This window comes from Anabrus simplex, chromosome 2 (genome assembly GCF_040414725.1).
Source record: "Anabrus simplex isolate iqAnaSimp1 chromosome 2, ASM4041472v1, whole genome shotgun sequence".
NCBI classification, from domain to species: domain Eukaryota; kingdom Metazoa; phylum Arthropoda; class Insecta; order Orthoptera; family Tettigoniidae; genus Anabrus; species Anabrus simplex.
In genome coordinates, this window is record NC_090266.1 from 484,824,062 (window position 1) to 484,843,696 (window position 19,635).

Sequence of the window (19,635 nt, forward strand, 5' to 3'; positions counted from 1 at the left end):
ACGGCTGTTTCTTTCCCACTCCTGGCCCTTTCCTAATCCATCGGAGTGACGTAAAACAAATTGTAAACATATAAAAAATGTTGAAAAATGATCTCTCGCGTTTCCACTCCACTGACTGATTGGGCTTGCGACGTCAGAGCCAGTAAGTGAAAAGCCTGGTGTTGTTCGTTGAAATGGATAGGACTGTAAGGAGCCGGGGAGAAAGGCGATTACACGGTACATCAGTGCCCCGGTAAGAAGCCGGTGCGGCGATGAGGCAGACATTGGATCACCACCATACTGATTTCCTATATTGCAACTCGTCAGCGAGCTTCATGATCTACTTTAAGAAATGCTTATTTAGTTTATTGTTTCATATCAGTTCTGTATACTTTCTTTTTGTAAAACTTCCAGGCTGGATGATTCACCCCCACTTCACTGGTAATGGTACTTAATATATTTCTTTGAAATTTGAAACCATAATCAAAAATCTACTCTGTTTCAGGTGTTCGTGTGGCACACCCAGACTAAGAGTAACACAGCTTCAGCAGCTCTTGATATGTCAAAATACAACAACACCAATTTAGTTCTCCTGAAGCAGCAGATCGTGTAGCTTTCCTTTATATTCAAATAAGAAGTGACACAAAGTGCCATCATAATTTAAGGGACCTGTGATAATTCTTGAACATTCTTAGCCATATGCATTTATGCAGGGTAATATTTGAACTTCCATTAAGTGCTTGTTTGGGTGTGAATGATTTGGAAATTTTGCCTTGAATCAAGCCACTTTGGCAGATATAATTCTCAACTTGTGATGCCATCTACTCGCTGTTATATACAATGTGCACATGCTGCTCTATATCCTCACCTAGATTACACCACAGTTATACTTCTCCATAAATGTAACTATATTTGTTCAATTTTAAACTATTTTATTAGGTAGGTACACCAAATTTTTCTAGTAGAAGTTCAAATCAGAATTGTATCCTCTCTAAAGTACCTATTTGAAATCATTTAAGTCATTATTTGTTATCATGCAGGGAATGGTATTAAAGTGTTGTTGATATGAAGTGAAACCTATCTTGATTCTCTCAATTTATAGAAAATACATTATGGTTTATTGACCAATTGTTGGTCTACATGTTTCCAGATTTCTTAAAGTTCAGTATATATTTGTAATAAAGATATATCTCTTCTCTTCTCTAGATCAGTAGATTAATGGAATTCTGTTAAATGTTCAATTTTTTAATAATTGAGGTCCCATTTCCGTAACAGTCAAACCAATGTATTGAAATCTTACATTGCTGGCGTTGTTTAAACAAGTTGTTTCATACTGCATACCACAATTTGTAAAGTGAAGTTCATCTTTTAAAACTATGGTACACTCACATCCATGCTGTGAAAGTTATGCTTTTGTATACAGTTTTTATTACAACTTAATTTATTTTTGTGAAAAGTGACCTTTTAGTAGAACCAAACATTTTCTAATAGGGTACGGGTACTATTTTCTTCTTCCATTTTTATTTAATAATTCCTACTCACTGTCATTCTATAGATGTAATTAGTGAAAGCTAAACAGATGATTACAATTTCCTGATACCTAAGTAATATGATTAATATTTTAGATGATTTCATAAATGTAGTTATAAATTATCAGAGTCCTGAATGAGGACTAATATCAGTCAATATTTCTTATTTTGGTTTCAAATCTCTATTGTTTTATTTGGTTTGTGTTAATTTGAACACAATAATAATTCCTAATAGAGATAATGTGATAAACTGTACAATTTACTAATTTATTTGAGTGAAAATGGAGATAGTATGTCATATGCTGTTTGAGTCTCAGATCCTAAATGGAGGACACCTTTTATGGAGAAAAAGTTTTTCTTTCTTAGGGACATCCCTCAAGATTTTTAGAATGCTCTTTGCCTGTTCCATGAACATACCTCGCTATCTCCGGTTGTTTTATGCTATTTTATGAAGTTTGGCACTTCTGAGGTGTAGTAGACAGCAGACTGCACTATTTATAAAAACATTTAATCCCAAATACCGGTACATTATATTTGTAAGCCTGTTTCTCAAGAGAAGATCGATTTTTCTTATGAAAGGTACTTTTCTGGCCCAAATATAATTTTTTCTACCCATTATTCTGATTAATTTTTATTTATAATGTTCATTTTATTGAAAATATCTAACAAGTTTTATGTGATAGTGGAACTCCACACCTGTGATGCACCCAGTATCATTTAATAAACACTGAAAGATTTCCTGTGAAAATACGTTTTCATTATGTAATAATTGCCTGCAAGTATTGTTTTATTACACATTATGTAGAAACAAGTAATAGTTAAATAATTAAGGAGAAAATTTAATTGCAACTTTCTTTGAGATATTGCACAATTTCTTACGTATCTCAGAGTGTAAGTATAACCCAGGTTATGTAACAATGTATAAGTGTACTTCTAAGTTCACCATACAATGAACATTCTAGAAGAGGGGGTAGAATTAGCCTAAATGGCTCAGAATTCTCGTTCATGTAGCGACAAAGTATAAATGAAGATACGAAAGAGAGATTGTTCAGAATTCCCTGCTGATGAGAACGAGTTATAAAATGTATTATCAAACAGATGTCATTAGATTCCTTTGTCCGATTCATTTGCTGAATGGTCAGCGTTGAGGGCTTCAGTTCAGAGGGTCTCGGGATCGATTCTCGGCTGAGTCGGGAATTTTAATCGCCTCTGATTAATTCTTCTGGCCCGGGGACTGGGTGTTTGTCTTTGTGTTTGTCCAATCACTTTCCTCTTCATATTCAGACAATACACTACACTACCAATCACCACAGAAACATGCAATAGTTATTACATCCCTCCATATAGGGTTGGCGTCCGGAAGGGCATCCGACCGTAAAACAGGGCCAAATCCACATGTGCGACACAGTTTGCACCAGCGACCCCACAGATGTGGGAAAAGCGGTAGAAAAAGAAGAGAAGAAGAAGATGTCATTAGATTCCTTTAACTTGAAACTCCAGTCCTTCAGGTTAGCTCATGTTTTCATGATTGAGCATTCATAATTATTTAACCTGAACAATCTACCATAGGACCTTGATAAACATGTGCCGAATTGTATCTGAGGCTCATATGATTCACATATCCACAGATGGTTACTATTTTATGAAGAAACTCTGAGTATTGTCAGAGGTGATTTATGCACTGCTGCATGAGCACCAGAATCATTGATAGAAAATGAAAGAGAATGTTCCTATTAGCTATATATAATTGCAACAGAACAGATTTTTTTCCCCATTCATAAGAGGATGAAATATATGTTACTTGTAGCACAAGATCTAATCATAATTTTCTAGTATGCTGAATGGTTCTATAGATTTTATCAGGGAATCCTTTTAAAGCATGAATCTCAGAAAGTTCTAAGGTTCATATACCGGTACCGTATTCTTTCCAACTTGGTAGCACTGCTCCAGATATTTTTGATGATATTCTATAATGTAATATATTTTCATTACATAAATTAGCCTAGAATAGCATAACATGGAATATGTACTATACATAATTCATATGAAGTACAGTTATGTTAATTCACATACCTGCTGTATTCATGTTAGAGTAAATACGACACTTTGTCAAATAATTTACAGTAGGCTATACTTCTTACTCTCTGTTGCCCATTTTTCTACCTAAATTAATTAATCATATAATATTGAATGATTTATAAATATTTTAAGGATATCTACTTGGTTGTCCTTCATACAAATTTATTGTTATATAATCTGAATACATGCTTATTCAACCCTCAACACAGTAAAAAAATAATGAATAGAAATGAACTTATCTTTTGCTGCATGATTTATTAACTGGACTTAAATGAGAGAAATGACATGTCAGTTAATTTATCTAATGATATTATAAGAGACCACAGTTGTGTGGTGGAGGGCAGGAATGTCAGAATAGGCTGATGATTGTGTGAACATTCCTGCATACACCTAAACCTACTTATTACTCACAAGTTTTGAATGTCTCCTTTAAGAAGGTTCATACAGCATTGCTCGACTCTCCCAATTTATCTAGGTACATCACAAGGGATGGAAGGAACAGCTTGTGTGCTGTTAATCATCTGATGACACTACTGGCATAAACATTGTGAAAACTAAAGGTGAGTTCTGTGGAGCCAAGAGCATGCTCTATGTTCAAGTAACTGTCATCATTCCATAATATTCCAGCTAAGAGCAATACATAATGTGATAAGATCTCATAAAAGTTTATTCATGTTCTTTTGTGCACAATCGTTCATTCTCACCACAAATTAATGTTAGAATATTTTCCATAAAGAAAATATGGTGTACGGCTGGAACTAATGCTTCGTGGAAATATTTAAACTAAATATTGAGTCTCATTACCAAAATGTCACTAACCCCTAATTTGAGCAACACCAGTTCAATACACCATTCATTTTGGACTGTTTGCTGGTGCTTGACTTCAAGCCTTCTGTAAACTATATAATAGAAAATAAATTTAATTCACAGAAAATGTTACATGACAGAAATTATTGCAAATTAGAGGGACGAAATTTAGATATAAAGCACTATACTGGTACTTTGATTATAAGTCGATTTGAGACAAAGAGAAGAGAGGAGATTCATTTCAGAATTACTTACTGAAGAGAATTTGAGTCACACCAAAGTCACATTCAGCTAATCAGGATTAAATCCCCTATTTTGCCAATGCTGCATTTAATGCTTTCTGTCCTGTAAATCCACAGGAATTTGAATAATCAGAGCAATGGCAGGAGATATTTATCTTGGCCTCTTTGTTTATACTTGAGTGCTAAGATGTGATTTATATGACGATCTTCCATTTCTTTATGTAACTTATTAAATTAATGTATAAATATGATAACAAATTATTCTATCAGTTTTCGAATGTTATGCTTTACTCCCGGCTCAATGAAGCTTACGTGACTGAGAGGATTAAATTATTTTCTAAAAATTATTCAGTTGTTTATCTTAGTATCCATTTCCATTTATCCAAGAAATTCCATCCTTTTAACACGTTCGCGACGGCATGTACCCCGGTGACACACACTCTCCGTTCTAAGAGGCCGTAATGTACCTGTAAAGTTGTCTGGGTAATTCTATTGGGAATGTTGCGTTTTTGCATTTGAATGTCCTTTTTGTTTTGTTTTGTTGTCAGTTATGATGGCGGATCTCGTCAAGTAAACATCTTTGAAGTGTCTGAATTAGTGTTCATCGTATTGAATGCGTATTAAATGTTTTGAAACCTGCTGATGTGAGTTAATCATACAACGTAAAATAGTGGTGACCGCGACAGGATTACGTTGTCAGTAGTTAAGAAGAATTGAGGTTAATGAAACATGGATAGGTTTTTATGCTATTTGTTTTACGTCGCACCGACAAAGATAGGTCTTATGACGACGATGGGACAGATAAGGCCTAGGAATGGGAAGGAAGCAGTCGTGGCCTTAATTAAGGCACAGTCCCAGCATTTTCCTGGTGTGAAAATGGAAAACCACAGAAAACCATCTTCAGGGCTGCCGACAGTGGGGTTCGAACCCACTATCTCCCGGATGCAAGCTCACAATTGCGCGCTCCTAACTGTATGGCCAACGCATCCGTCATGGATAGGTTAGTGCGGCAGAGAAGAGCTACTCGAACGGCGTTTACGAGGGCTTTAAATAAATTGAAAGACTTGATAGAACCATCTGAAGTGGATAAAATTGCTGTGCAAGTCTCTTTTAGTGTACTGGAAGAAAGAGCAACGGAATTAAAAGAATTGGATGCTAAATTAATGGACTTGATGTTCGACGACGCCGACGACGACGCCGACCTGGAGAATAAAATGGTGGGGATAGAAGTTTTCCACAGTAAGTACGTGGATATGAAGATAAGAGCGTCTCTGATAACTTCCCTTAATGATTATGATGGAAGTGTGCTCGGTGCCAATCACCAAAGTGAAAGAAAGTTTAAACTGCCCAAACTGGAATTAAGAACATTTGGAGGTGATATAAAGGAATGGCTGCCCTTTAGAAGCCAGTTTCAAAAAATCAATCGAAATGTTGATATAGCTCCTCAAGGCAAATTCCAATATTTAATTCAATTCACATCACAAGGATGAAGAGAGAGGGAAGTTTTGGAGAGTTTTCCTCCTGCAGCAGAGAACTATTCGAAAGCAATGTCTAGTATGAAATCATTGTTCGGGAGGGAAGACCTGCTAGTTGAGGTGTATGTTAGGGAAGTTTTGAAGCTAATTTTGTCCACCCATCAGTGAAATGAATCGATAGTTTTAGCTTCACTATATGATAAACTAGAATCTTATTTGAGAGTTCTTGAAACATTAGGTGTCACTACAGAGAAATGCTCTGCTATGTTATTTCTTTTATTGTACTCATACCTCCCCGGAGAGTTTCTGAAAGTCTGTCATAGAAGTGCTAGCAGGGGGAAATGAATGATGCTAAGGAACGACTTAGTAACTTGATGGAGTTTCATTGAGTGTCATTGAGAACCCTTACACAAGCTTCCTGAATATCAGATGCTATCTTCACTTTCAGAGTTTGTAGGAAAATTTCGGGACTGTGGTTGAAATTTGCTAATGTTACATTTCTCAATGACACAGGATCTCAGAAATCGTACATCATGAAAGATATTGCACAAGAAATGAAGTATCTACCTCAGCAAGAAGAAACTGTCATCCATTCCTTGTTCGGGGGCGTAAATCCCAATAGTTGTAAACATCACTGTTACAAGATAAGGTTAGGTAACTTTGGCGGAAGCTTTTCTTGTAATTTTATGGTTTTAGAACCGCCTGGTATATGCCAAGGGACTTCCTCAGTTGAAAATCGACCTTGGATGACAGAACTGAAGAAGAGAAACATTTCACTGACGAACGTTGGCCGCACCGATAAGCCGATAGTTATCCTGATAGGAGCAGATGTTGCAGGAAGGTCGTCATGAAGAGTTAGCATCAGCACTTGTTGCACTTGAAACCCGCCTGGGTTGGATTCAAATGAGAAAAGTCCCTCAGAGCGAGATTAATGATCCTAACGTGGCCATGACTGTGACATCATTGTTCATCAAGGAAGCTGATATTTCAGATCTTTGTAGGCTGGATTTGATTGGAATAACTGAAGTAGCAGAAAGGAAGTCTAGGTCTGAACAAGAATTTTCGACTAGGCAGCATTTTTTGGAAACTGTAAAAATCATTGAGCAGGTACGATATGAAGTTCGTTCATCTTGGCTTGAAGGACACCCACCTCTTGCCGACAATAATGATCTTGCAATGAAAATAATACAAAAACCTCACAGAAGCTCGAGTCAGATAATCTCTTTAGAGAGTATGATGATGTTCTACAACAGTGGCCGAGTGAAGGGAGTATTGAGGAGGTTCCTATAGAGGAAGCAATTAATAAATATTTTCTACCACACCAACCTGTAGTAAAAGAGCAGTATGACCCGGATCCGACCTGTGATTGATGCTTCTGCTAAATCTCATAATCAATAGTTGATAAATCAATGCCTTGATAGTGGTCCTAATCTGATCAAGTTGATCCCTGATGTCTTGCTGAGGTTTAGGGAAGAGAAGTTTGTAGTAATGGCATTCCTTCAAATAAGCTTGAATAAGGAAGATATGAATTTCTTATGTTTTCTCTGCTGGGATAAAGGCCGGAATTCAATAAAGATATTTCGTCACACCAGGGTAGTGTTTGGGGTCACATGTAGCCCTTTCTTGTTAGGAGCCGTCATTGAGTACCATGTTAGAAGAATTTCTGATTTAGATGATGTTTGGGTGCAACAACTTATGAGAAGTTCCTACACAGATAATCTGGTAACAAGTAAATACTCTGGGGATGAGTTACGGCAGTTTGTTTCAGAAACCACCGAACTTATGGCCAAAGGATGTTTTGAATTAAGAGGGTGGGGGACTTCTTTGAGTGGAAAATATGGAGCTCCTTCTCCTGTTCTAGGAGTCGAATGGGATGAAAATGAAGATTAATTTATCATGGATTAAGCTGGTTAGCGTGAAGTCTGCCATGAAGAGGACAGTACTGTCGATAGCCCACAGACTTTTCGACCATGTTGGTGCTACTTGCAGCCAGATCACGTGTAGCTCCTCTGATAAACATCACAATACCACGCATGGAACTTCTCGCCAGAGCCGTCGCGTGGTATGTAGGCGCCCAAGGCAAGGCTTAAATCGGCGCCTCCCAGCCCCGGTAAAACTCGTAATTTTGTTCGTTCCAGTTTTGATTCGGGGGGATGATACCCTAGCTCTACAGAGCCACTCCATTATCCACCACCTGTGGACCCGCCGTGTTCCGAACTGGAAAAACCGGCAGCTATCATAAATAACAGTATTACGGACCACCCACCCTCCACTACATATTTTATATACATATACTAAGATTTGATTTGTTTATATACAAAGTACAGTCTTTGAATTTTCATTATCCGTTCTTATCTTTGGTGCTCTTTTTTGTCGTCTATATATACAAACTTCAAACATTGAAAGGCATTCGCCTAGCTTTTGCATGAGCAAATGTTGTCAGAGTTTTTTGCAGTATCATTTTATATTGCAAGAATGGCGAGAGAGTTCAGCCTTTCCCGTGCCAATGAAATGTCGTATGGCTTTTAGTGCCGGGATATCCCAGGAAGGGTTCGGCTCGCCAGGTGCAGGTCTTTCTATTTGACACCCGTAGGTGACCTGCGCGTCGTGATGAGGATGAAATGATGATGAAGACAACACATACACCCAGCCCCCGTGCCATTGGAATTAACCAATTAAGGTTAAAATCCCCGACCCGGCCGGGAATCGAACCCGGGACCCTCTGAACCGAAGGCCAGTACGCTGACCGTTCAGCCAACGAGTCCCGTGCCATTGTAGAGCGCAAATAAGTTTTTATAAGCTTAAGCTTACTAAAGCTTCGTTCGGCACTAGCAACTGTCACGGGTATTGTCAGCAACACTCTTAATGCGACCCACAAGTTTGTAAACAAATCCTTAATGTTTGTGTTTTTGATCATACACAAGACTTCTTTTAGTGTGACTTTGTTCTATCCATGATCCAAAATCGAACTTACATGTAAAAGTTCAAGATACTGTTCATTGCCGTTGATATCAGACACTTTGGTTGTTGTGTCAGTTAAATGTTTTTCAAGGCTCAAACAACTTTGTTTTAGATCTTCTTTTCCTGTAAGTTGAGCAACATTACCCAAAAATCCCCACACTTGTTGGTGTTCTTTCAACGCAGTTGACCTCTTCTTAAGTGAGTTCAAAACTTTATCCACTAATAAAAAAATTTCTCTCATAAACGTTTCTTCAGGTGACGATTGCACTTCCTTAGAAGACTCACACACAAAAAAACGCGTTTTCGTTTGCGAATCCTTTTCTCGGAAAAAGCAGGCTCGATACCAAGTTCAGCAGCTATTTCTTTAGCCGAAATTACTGCGTCCTCATATCCATTCTCTCTAAATCTCTTTAAAAACTCCAAACACTTATTGAACTTTTCAGAACAGTCACTGATATCTGCCTCTTTCCCTTGAATGCTTTTACTGATCAAATTAACTTCAAAAAGAATGTCATTCCACAATATCAAAGTTACGATGAAGGAAAAGTCGTCCATCTGATTAGTCAAAGACTGAGATTCAGAGGCTATTTGGGGGTCATCAATTTTGTCGCCTAACTCAACCAATGCATCCCTAACTTCCGCGTATTTGTATCTAACAACCTGAACAGCACTTATGCGAGATTCCTAATGCGTTTCACACACTTGCTTTAAAGTAAGTGCTTTAGTATGGTCACTTATTACAAACCATCGCTTCGTTTAACTAGAGAAGATGGTAAAGAGGCGTTGTAAAATACCAAATAAAGATGTAGACTTAACTGATTATTTTGCTCTATCAGCAATTACTAGGTTTAGGCTATGGCACCCACAAAGAATGAACGCAGCCAAAGAGAAGTTGGCCAGTACACCGGCTTGAACTCCTTTATGTACCTACATCTGCCGTGTTGGCGCAGTTATCGTATCCTTGACCACGATAGTTTGTCATGTTCAAACTACACTCTTTAATTTCTTTCTTCAGCGATTCAGCGAGAGATTCTCCAGTGGGTTCTTTGGCAACTCGATAGGCTATAAAGCTTTTTTCTACTTTGATCTTTCCATCATCCTCATCAGTGACGCAGCGAATCGTTAATGAAACTTGCTCCTTGTGACATATGTCTGGAGTACAATCAAGGATAACGGAAAAATATCTGGCTTCCTTTGGTTTCGTCAAGATACTTTGCTTTACTGAGTTATCTAGTATAGTTATTCGCTCATTTTGTATTGGCACACTTAATAAATGAAATTGTTCTTCTTTGTTATAGTTATACGTCTTAAGTGTTCCATTAGTGCACTATCAATTTTTCCTAAACGTTGCAAAAGTCCAAGAAAGTTTCCATTATGTTTTGAGAAAAGTGTGGAAGATGACCCACGAATAGCCATATGGTGCTCTGCTAGATATAAAGTAATTTCCACTAAGCGACGTAAAAGACCCTCAGTTTCAATTTGCTTCACAATATGCTGGCTGATTGATGCGTCTCCTTTAATTCTTTTTCTGCTTCAAGCCACGTAGCCATATTTTTGAAATGATTTCGTGACAACTCTTGGGATTTTAAAGGGTCTGCCAAAATTTTCCTGTTGTTAAAACACATTGCTTGACCAAAATGTGACTTTGATGATGGATTAAACAATCTACAACAGAAACAATAGACAGAGTCTGATCTTTCTGAATATTTTTTCTCCATTTTCCAAAAGCCGATACCGAAATTGGTTTGAAAAGTGCCTGTTTTCGTAATTTTTTGGTTATTCATGGTCTTCTTTAGAAGATTCAGTCGGCCCTTTCAAAACAATATTATCACGCTGAATGTGGTAGTATGCGCTGGCCACATTGCAGGATCTAAAGTAATCATCGGCACCTGCTGCGATTTGGAAATAAATTCAATTTCAGTTTCAGTGTCTATTGATATTTCTGTCACCCTTTTATTGCCATTACCACTATTGGAATAATTTCCGTAGCTCGTCTTGTTCCTCCTCCTACGACTCGCGTCGCTTCGGTCACCCGCTGTTCCACAACAATAAAAAGTACCGCAACAACCATTACAACTATGATTATTACCGTAGAAAATTTGCAACGCAACATCACCACCAGTATTACAGTAACAAGCAGGACTACTGGAGACGCTGGCAGTGAATGTAGGGACTAAGAGACAACTGACATATAACTTATTTTCTGCAAGGAGTGAGGTACAGATATTACGTTAGTACCTGACAAATAACTTAGTGATCCTGTGTAGTGTACCCGTAAAAAGTGTTCATATCTTTAAGGCGCTTGATATTAAATTAACGAGCATGATTCTTAACCTAGGGAGTGGCTTTATCATTGGAGCTGGTACAGAGAGAGGTATAGTTATCAATTTGAGAGATTCTTTTGATAAATTGAGTTTATTGATCATCAAAAGCAAGTTCATATCACCTTCGTACAGCAGCGTGGAAGTGTCGTGGCTGGTTGGTACCTCCAAGTCCTGGGATGGTGCTGGACATCGACTGGGCAGGGACCACACCTGTTCGGATGAGGTGTTCTGGAATGTCTGGAGGTTCTGGAAATGTCTCGACGTTCTGGAAGTCTCGACGTTCTGGAATGTCCCGACGTTCTGGAATGTCTCGAAGATTGGCACACGTTCCTGGGTTCGATTCGAGACTTGAATTTCCTGCACGGCACTCCACACATTCAGGGCACTGTCTGAACAGATATGACCTTTTAATTATGGTTACTGCATTCTAGATATTAAATCAAAACGTTCTGTAATAATCACTCGAAGAACAAGTACTGGTAGAAATGCAAGTTCATAATACAAGCTCACTGTAAGTCAGAATGTTCTAGAGGATTACTGTCACAGCAGTCCTAAACGCATAGTTCTGAAGATTTAAAACATATTGGCAATGAACTGAATAAGTAGCACTCGGAAACTGTCCTGTTCCGTCAATAGGCGAAGTGAATAGCCGTTAAAGAAAATAATATTTGAAAGAAAAAGTCTGACTTCATAAATTATGGATCACTCAAAATACTGGAAAGTTCTAGGCTTTCTGGGAACGCGATATGCGTATTCTGAATTGTCACAGTCTTTAAGAATCAAAACATAAGTCCCTGTGCAGCACTTGCAAAGTATTGCATATTTCACAATTAAACGTAATGTTGAATGTCCTAAGTTTCATGGTCTTTACAAGGCGTAAATTCAATGAGGCACTTGAGAAAACAAGTCACATCGTCCACACGAAAGTTTATGTTGGTAGGGCACAAGTTCATCCTACACGCTCGGAAAATTTCAATGTTCCAGAAATTGATTCAAAAAATACAAGTTCGAATAAGTTCGAAACGTAAGTTCAATGCGGTACACAACACTCGTGAAAATTCAAAGTCCTTTCAATCGTCGTCCAATAAGTAAGTCCCTATGTGGCACTTCAAAAAATACAAAGTTCCAATGTGTAGAAATAACAAAGTTCCAATGTGCCAAAATATTAAATTCCCAACACGACACTCGAAGAAAATAAAGTTCCAACGTGTCGCAATATTAAAGTCCCAACACGACACTCGAAGAAAATAAAGTTCCGATGACAATGTTCCAGTATGTCACCGTAAGAAAATAATAAAGTCTTATCGCGACACTTGGCGAAAATAACTAAGTTCCAATGAGACGCTTCAGAAAAATAACAGAGTTCTTATATGGCACTTTAAGAAAATATCAAAGTCCAATCACGTCACACGAAAAAAAAAAGTTCCAATGTGTCAATATGACAAAGTTCCAATACGATGCCCGCAGGAAATAAATTCCCATTCAGGCACTTCAAGAATATGATAAAGTCCCGATACAACACTTAGAGAAAATACCGAAACACTTGGATTTTGCAGACTGTCAACTAGAATTTCGACACACACAATACTTCTTCTGTCACCCGTGTCACAGAGGCGGCGGAGTGACAGACACTGAATTCGTAGGTCGGGTGGTCCTCCTTTTATACACGTTCGCATGGAAGTGTCTAGAACTCGGGTACTATCTACCCTTATAACTTCTGTAATACTCGGTGGAGTTTCTTGAAATCTGGACAGATGATGTCCATTGTAAAGGCTTTTAAGATGGCAGTGTCAAAATAGCGATAAAGTAGCTCAAAATGTACTTTTGAGGATGAGCTGGAACATTACCATATATGGTAGCGGATAGCTGGCTTACGGCGGCCACGTCACTCGTTGGGTACGTCACTGCGTTCGGCGGGCTGCCTACCCTCCACCTCGCGCGAAGTTCAACAAACATACTTCGGACTTCTCTCGTAGCGGCGTTCCCGGTACAGTAGATTATCATGTAGTTACGACATGTGTTGTGTGATGGACATCAAGAACAAGTGTATCTCTGTAACATTCTCTTTCCTCACATGGAATAATATTATGAAAAATGAACCTGCGTCCCCTGTTCTGTAATGGAGAATGTGCGCAAGCCTGCACCACCAGTAGTTTCATTATGTCCATGGGCAGCAATTTACACTTCCTTTCTCTTCCCTCCGCTGCAAGTTACCCTTTATATTCTTCCTTTCTCTCTCTTTTTTTTATTGAGAAGACTTCCTCCTGAGTTTAAGCTTTGTTTACCTTATGGGATATATAAAAGGAAGATCATTACATTCATAATGATAATTATTAATATTACATTAATATATTATATATATTAATATTGTATTATTATAATATAATAATATTATAATATATACTATAATGGGATATGCGTTTTTATAAACACGACTATATTGCGTAAACAAAAATTGAAGAGTCAGCATTGTTTGTGTACCGTGGTAAGTTTGGACGTTGGCAGCCGCCATCGTCCATGGCTAAAGTAGCTTCTTGCATTCTCATTGGTCAACGTGAACGGAATGTGACGTTATTGCAATCAATGCTAATAAATGCATTGCGTTACCAACCCCGGCTGAATAATAGCACAAACAAAAAACACCATGTAAAATAACAATGCGGCTTGTAACCGTCCGGACCGATGGTCTTGTCCAGGTCTTATCCTAACCGTCCGTGCGGCAAGAACCAGCCTAGACCAATCGTGTTTCCACACGAAACTAGGGGCCTAGGGCCGCTTCGCGGCTTCTAACCGCCCAGACCAATGGTCTTGTCCACGGCAAGAATCCTAACCGCCCAGACCAATGGTCTTGTCCACGGCAAGAATCCTAACCGTCCAGACCAATCGTCTTCTCCACGGCAAGAATCCTAACCATCCAGACCAATCGTCTTGTCCACGGCAAGAATCCTAACCGTCCATATCAATGGTGTTTCCACACGAAACTAGGGCCCGAGGGCCGCTTCGCGGCTTCTAACTGTCCAGACCAATGGTCTTGTTTACGGCAAGAATTCTAACCGTCCAGGCCAATGGTCTTGTCCATGGCAAGAATCCTAACCATCCAGACCAATCGTGTTTCCTCACGAAACTAGGGGCCTAGGGCCGCCTCGCGGCTTCTAACCGTCCAGACCAATGGTCTTGTCCAGATCTTATCGTAACCGTCCGCACGGCAAGAACCAGTCCAGACTAATCGTGTAACAATAATCACCACCACCAGCTATCGAAGCACCTCACTCATTAGTTCCTCAGTACAGAGGTTGGCAGCTCTGAGCACAGCTTCACAACATCCTTCCCGAGAAGGCCGCGAGCGTGTGAACAAACGACAGTCGTTCCGCGCACAGCTGAATGTAGCGAGTACTGGGCTGCGAGAAGTAAAGTAATAATGGGGAAGGTACAGGCAGTGGCGGTTCGTGACATTTTACTCTGTCAGGGCTGTGCCGCCATCTCTTTCCCCTCTCCAATCGGTAGAGTTTTCACTGACCAGCACCACGATACTTTTAGATGAATAATAATAATAATAATAATAATAATAATAATAATAATAATAATAATCCGATGGCACTAGCTGAATAGAAATCTGCTTGCATTACGACATTAATTAATGAATTAACTACACTACAATGGCATTTATGCACACACATTAATAGGCTAACAGCTAATGCAATCCCGACTATTATGGAACTGCACTGTTTCACTGATCACAATCACAAGTGATAATAAGAACAATGTCTGGCTCCATGGCTAAGTGGTTAGCGTGCTGGCCTTTGGTCACAGGAGTCCCGGGTTCGATTCCCGGCTGGGTTGGGAATTTTAACCTTCATTGGTTAATTTCGCTGGCACGGGGGCTGGGTGTATGTGTCGTCATCATCATTTCATCCTCATCACGACGCGCAGGTCACCTACGGGTGTCAAATCAAAAGACCTGCATCTGGCGAGCTGAACATGTCCTCGGACACTCCCGGCACTAAAAGCCATACGCCATTTCATTTCATAAGAACAATCACGAAAACAAACAGTGCACTCCAGAATTTCTCTCTTCTTGCTCAAATTTCAAAGCATGACAACGTATTTAAGAATTTGATCACAGTACAAATAGTGCCGTCACGTCATGATTACATTTTGAATCTTTATTTTAGCTTCGTTATAGAACTGAATTGTTTAAATAGTCACTATAATGGAATTCATTGTTTTGCAAAATGTTTTGGAATTAATCTCTAAGAACAGTTAATTTAAGATGTAGGGCTCCGCCTTTTAATACTGCGCTCTTCCTTCCCCTGCCGGTATCATCATCCTTCCAGGCTCCTCCCGCTCCCGGACCCCGTACACTTGCTAAACATAGGAACATACTGAGGGCTCTGCCGGACAGACCATACACCCGCCTGCACTCTTCCTCCCCCTGACAAGCCCACGTCGTTCTTCTGGCTCCTCCCGCACCCCGCACACTTGCAAAGTGTTGGACCTGCTCAGGGCTCTGCTGCCACAGTCCGAATGCCTCACGACTAAAGAGAAAACACCGAGCGTGCTGGACAGCGGCCACGGTCTGAAAGCCGTTGCCATTTTCTTGAAAATAGAAGAGCAAAATGTTTACAGCCGAAGTAATAAAGATAACATTGTATAACTGAACAGCACACCACTATAAGTTCGACTTCGCTACATTTGCCCATCTCTTTATGTAATCAATTACAGAGTGAAATAACGTTAAATGTTTTTGAAAAGGCGGTGGGGTGGTGCCCAAAAGCCCTTCATGCACGAACCGCCACTGGGTATAGGTACAAATTCAGTGTCTTTGTGAGGAAGAACTACAGCTAAGTGCAGACGTACTGGTCTCAGCCGCGGCAACATTTTGTGTTGTATTAGTTTAAAAAATAGTTAGTTCTGTCATTTAATGAAGCCTCATTCGCTAACCCACGAGCACTGCGGGTGGGGAGGTATGTTGATGTCGACACGCCGGCGCCGATGAGTCACGACCCTAGTCCCACCCTAGTCCCACCCTCACCTCCTGCTACCACAGCGGACAGCGCTGCTCAGTATGCACAGTTACTATAGTACATTATGCATAGAGAGAATTTGTGTGCACTCAGCCATGCATCCTTTGTTTATTGTATAACGCAGAGACCAATACAGTCGTCTATAGAATTAGACTACAAACGCATACAATATATTTTTTTACCCACAGCAACGCCCCCCACGATCGCGGCGCCCAAGGCGACCGCCTCGGTCGCCCCACCCACGCGATGGCCCTGCTTCTCGCTGCATTAACAGGAGCACGTTTGGCAAATTCTGTGGCAGGAGGACTTTTGTGGAGTGGTACAAAATGTATTTTTGGAGAGATTCTACAACAGTAATTGCCTGGAATTCAAGAGAAGAAAAGTGGTCCGTCTTTGTTAGAAATAGGATACACCGACGTAGTGCATGTATCTGGAGAAGAAAATCCAGTAGATCTACCTTCAAAAGGCTGTGGTGCGAGGCAACTTGCTGTCGAAAAATGATGGGAAGGAGCTGCTTGGATGAGGGAACCTACAGAAAATTGTCCGTGTTCATCGCCACACTGTCCTGTTTGTGACTAACAAGCTGTGTTGAAAGGGAAGGTGAAAACTACTTGCCTCTTAACCCTAAATGAACATGAGCGGGATTGGTATTACAAACGACTTTCAAGTTATATTAAGACTGTAAGGCTGGTAGCTTGGATTTTGAGATTTATACGGAACTATCGTTGTCCAAGGAATGAGAGAAAGTGTGGAGAGATCACTTCTCAAGAATACTGTGTTGCTGAAAAGAAGATTGTTATTAAAATTTATGAGGCATTATTCTCCAGTGAGAGCGATGCGAAACTCAGGACTTAAGATGCCTTCAATGACACTGATGGGATTATAAAGGTTAGAACTAAACTTGTTTACCAAACAGACAAGGAAGATTTCAAAAGACCCGTGATTTTGCCTTCATAACATGAAGTTGTCAGAAGATTGATCTTGTCACATCATGAATCAAACATACATACTGGTGTCGGCACCTTAATGAGCATCCTACGAGAGCGTTACTGGATTCTAAATGGTTGAAAATCAGTGAGGTCTGTTATATCTAGGTGTGTAGTGTGTCGAAAAGATAGCTCAGAAAGATTAGAAACAGTTGCTGCACCAATTCCAGAACCCAGAATAAGAGATGCATCTGTCTTTGAGGTAACCGTATTAGACATGGCTGGCCCTCTGTTCCTTCAAAATAATGAGAAGACTTGGGTCTGTCTATTCACTTGTGCGGTTTATCGTTCGGTGCACCTGGAGATAGTGACATCACTCTCAACGGAATCTTTTTGTTAGCTTTACGAAGGTCTGTAGCCCGAAGAGGAAGAGCCCTATTATCTACTCAGATAATGGTACGAACGTAGCTGCAAATAAACTGAAATCGCTAGATTGGGGTTTTATTTTGAAACACAGTACTGCTCATCGTATTGAATGGAGATTCAATCCCCCACCTGTTGCTAGGTGGGGTGGTTGGTGGGAAAGAATCATTGGAATCATGAAAGACTTGCTTAAAATAATATTAGGTAAAGCATGTCTAAACTACGAAGAGGTGGCTACTACTCTTTATGACTGTGAATCCATAATTAATTCTCTACCTTTAACGTATATTGCTAAGAAAGATTCGGAACGGGTTTCTCTAAGTCCGGCATTATTTCTGCAGTATATGAATGAAATGGGTCTACCAGATTGTGATGAAGTTGAACATCGTAGTTTGAACCTAAGAGTAAGATATAGAAAATCACTCCAGGGAGACCTACGAAGCAGATTCCGAAGCGACTACCTGAGATAACTGATGCAACGAATTAAGTCTAAGAAGAGGAATCAACCCGCAGTCAGAGTAGAAGACATCGTCCTTGCTGGCAGTTATTCCCTGAAGCATCTGGATTGCCTTCTTGGCAGAGTTACCAAGATCATCCCTGGTCGAGTTGGAGTTGTGAAAGTGGTGAAGCTACAGACGGCTAGTGGAGAAGTGACCTGTACAGAGACTTTACCCCTTGGAGGTATCCACATCTGAAGACTTGAGAAGGAGCTTCGTTGAGGGATTTTCCAATCAAGATGAAGAATGAAATCGTGTTGTTTATAAAACTGGTAGAAATGAACAGGAAGTCTCCGGTTATAGAACAAGAGATGAACATTTGGTTTAAGTAACTGAGAGACTAAATCTATGATCAGTGTTGAGCTGACCCACAACTCAAGGTGGGAGAATGTAAAGTTGTCTAGGAACTTCTATTGAGAATGTTGTGTTTTTGCATTTTGAATGTCTTTTATTTTCTGTTTCGTTCTCAGTTAAGATGGCGGATCTCGTCAAGTAAATAACTTTGAAGTGTTTGAATTAGTTTTCATCGTATTGAATGTAGTTCCTTGATGTGTATTAAATGTTTTGAAATCTGCTGCTGTGAGTTAAACATACAAGCTAATAGTACCATTGGCTGTACATACAAATTCGCATCCCTCTAACTTCTCAGCAGATTTAGCGGCAAATTCAATTCTTGCCATACGGCTCCAGGAAAAAACGTAGTGTATGATATGACCATCGGTCGCACTCGGCAGCGATAATACGGGACGGCCAACGAACGAGAGATATAACTCTCGAAACATGAATCGTGGGGCACGAGGGGGAAGCTTGACAATTTTACACATTTCTACAGCCTTAAAAACTGTATTTAATAATGTCATTTGATTGAAGTCCCCCTACTACTTTTACCCACTAACTAATTTTTCGGTTTTCCGAAACGCCGAGGTGCCGGAGTTTAGTCCCGCATGAGTTAGTTTACTTGCCATTAAATCGGCCGACACGAGGTTGACGTCAAGTGTGTTTATGATTGCCGGATGAATTAATCCACCTAAAGCGATTAGGACTGTCATTCGAGGTACCCATGACTAGAAAAAGTTGCAGATCCCGTGTGTGCCTCTGGAAATATATGTCCGGCATTCCCACGGGCCGTCGCATTCCAGCGGCGATACACGAAGATATAGGTGGAAAAGCACCGAAAATACATTGTCAACGCTGTTAAGATGATGCATAATGTTGTATGTCCTCCGCTCTCTTCGCTCAGCGCCAGCCAGCCGCACGCACGCAAGCGTGGATCATTCGAGACTCGACGCGCAGTCTTCAGTGCGCGTGTCTGTTACGTCGTGTGCAGTATATAAGGAGCTCCCTGTCTGTCACTCATGAGGATTCTCCC

General features: G+C 39.9%; 1 protein-coding gene across 6 annotated transcripts in view; it reads left to right on the forward strand.

The window, feature by feature from the left end:
- Positions 1–4,983, forward strand: part of GlcAT-P (Glucuronyltransferase P) — a 1,177,810-nt gene extending 1,172,827 nt beyond the window's left edge. For all 6 annotated transcript variants that reach the window (XM_067140865.2, XM_067140864.2, XM_067140867.2 and 3 more), the window contains one exon: positions 485–4,983. In XM_067140865.2, the coding sequence (XP_066996966.1) occupies positions 485–592 (108 nt within the window). In that variant the 3' untranslated portion in view covers positions 593–4,983. The remainder of the gene's footprint in view (positions 1–484) is intronic.
- The last annotated feature ends 14,652 nt before the right edge of the window (positions 4,984–19,635 follow it).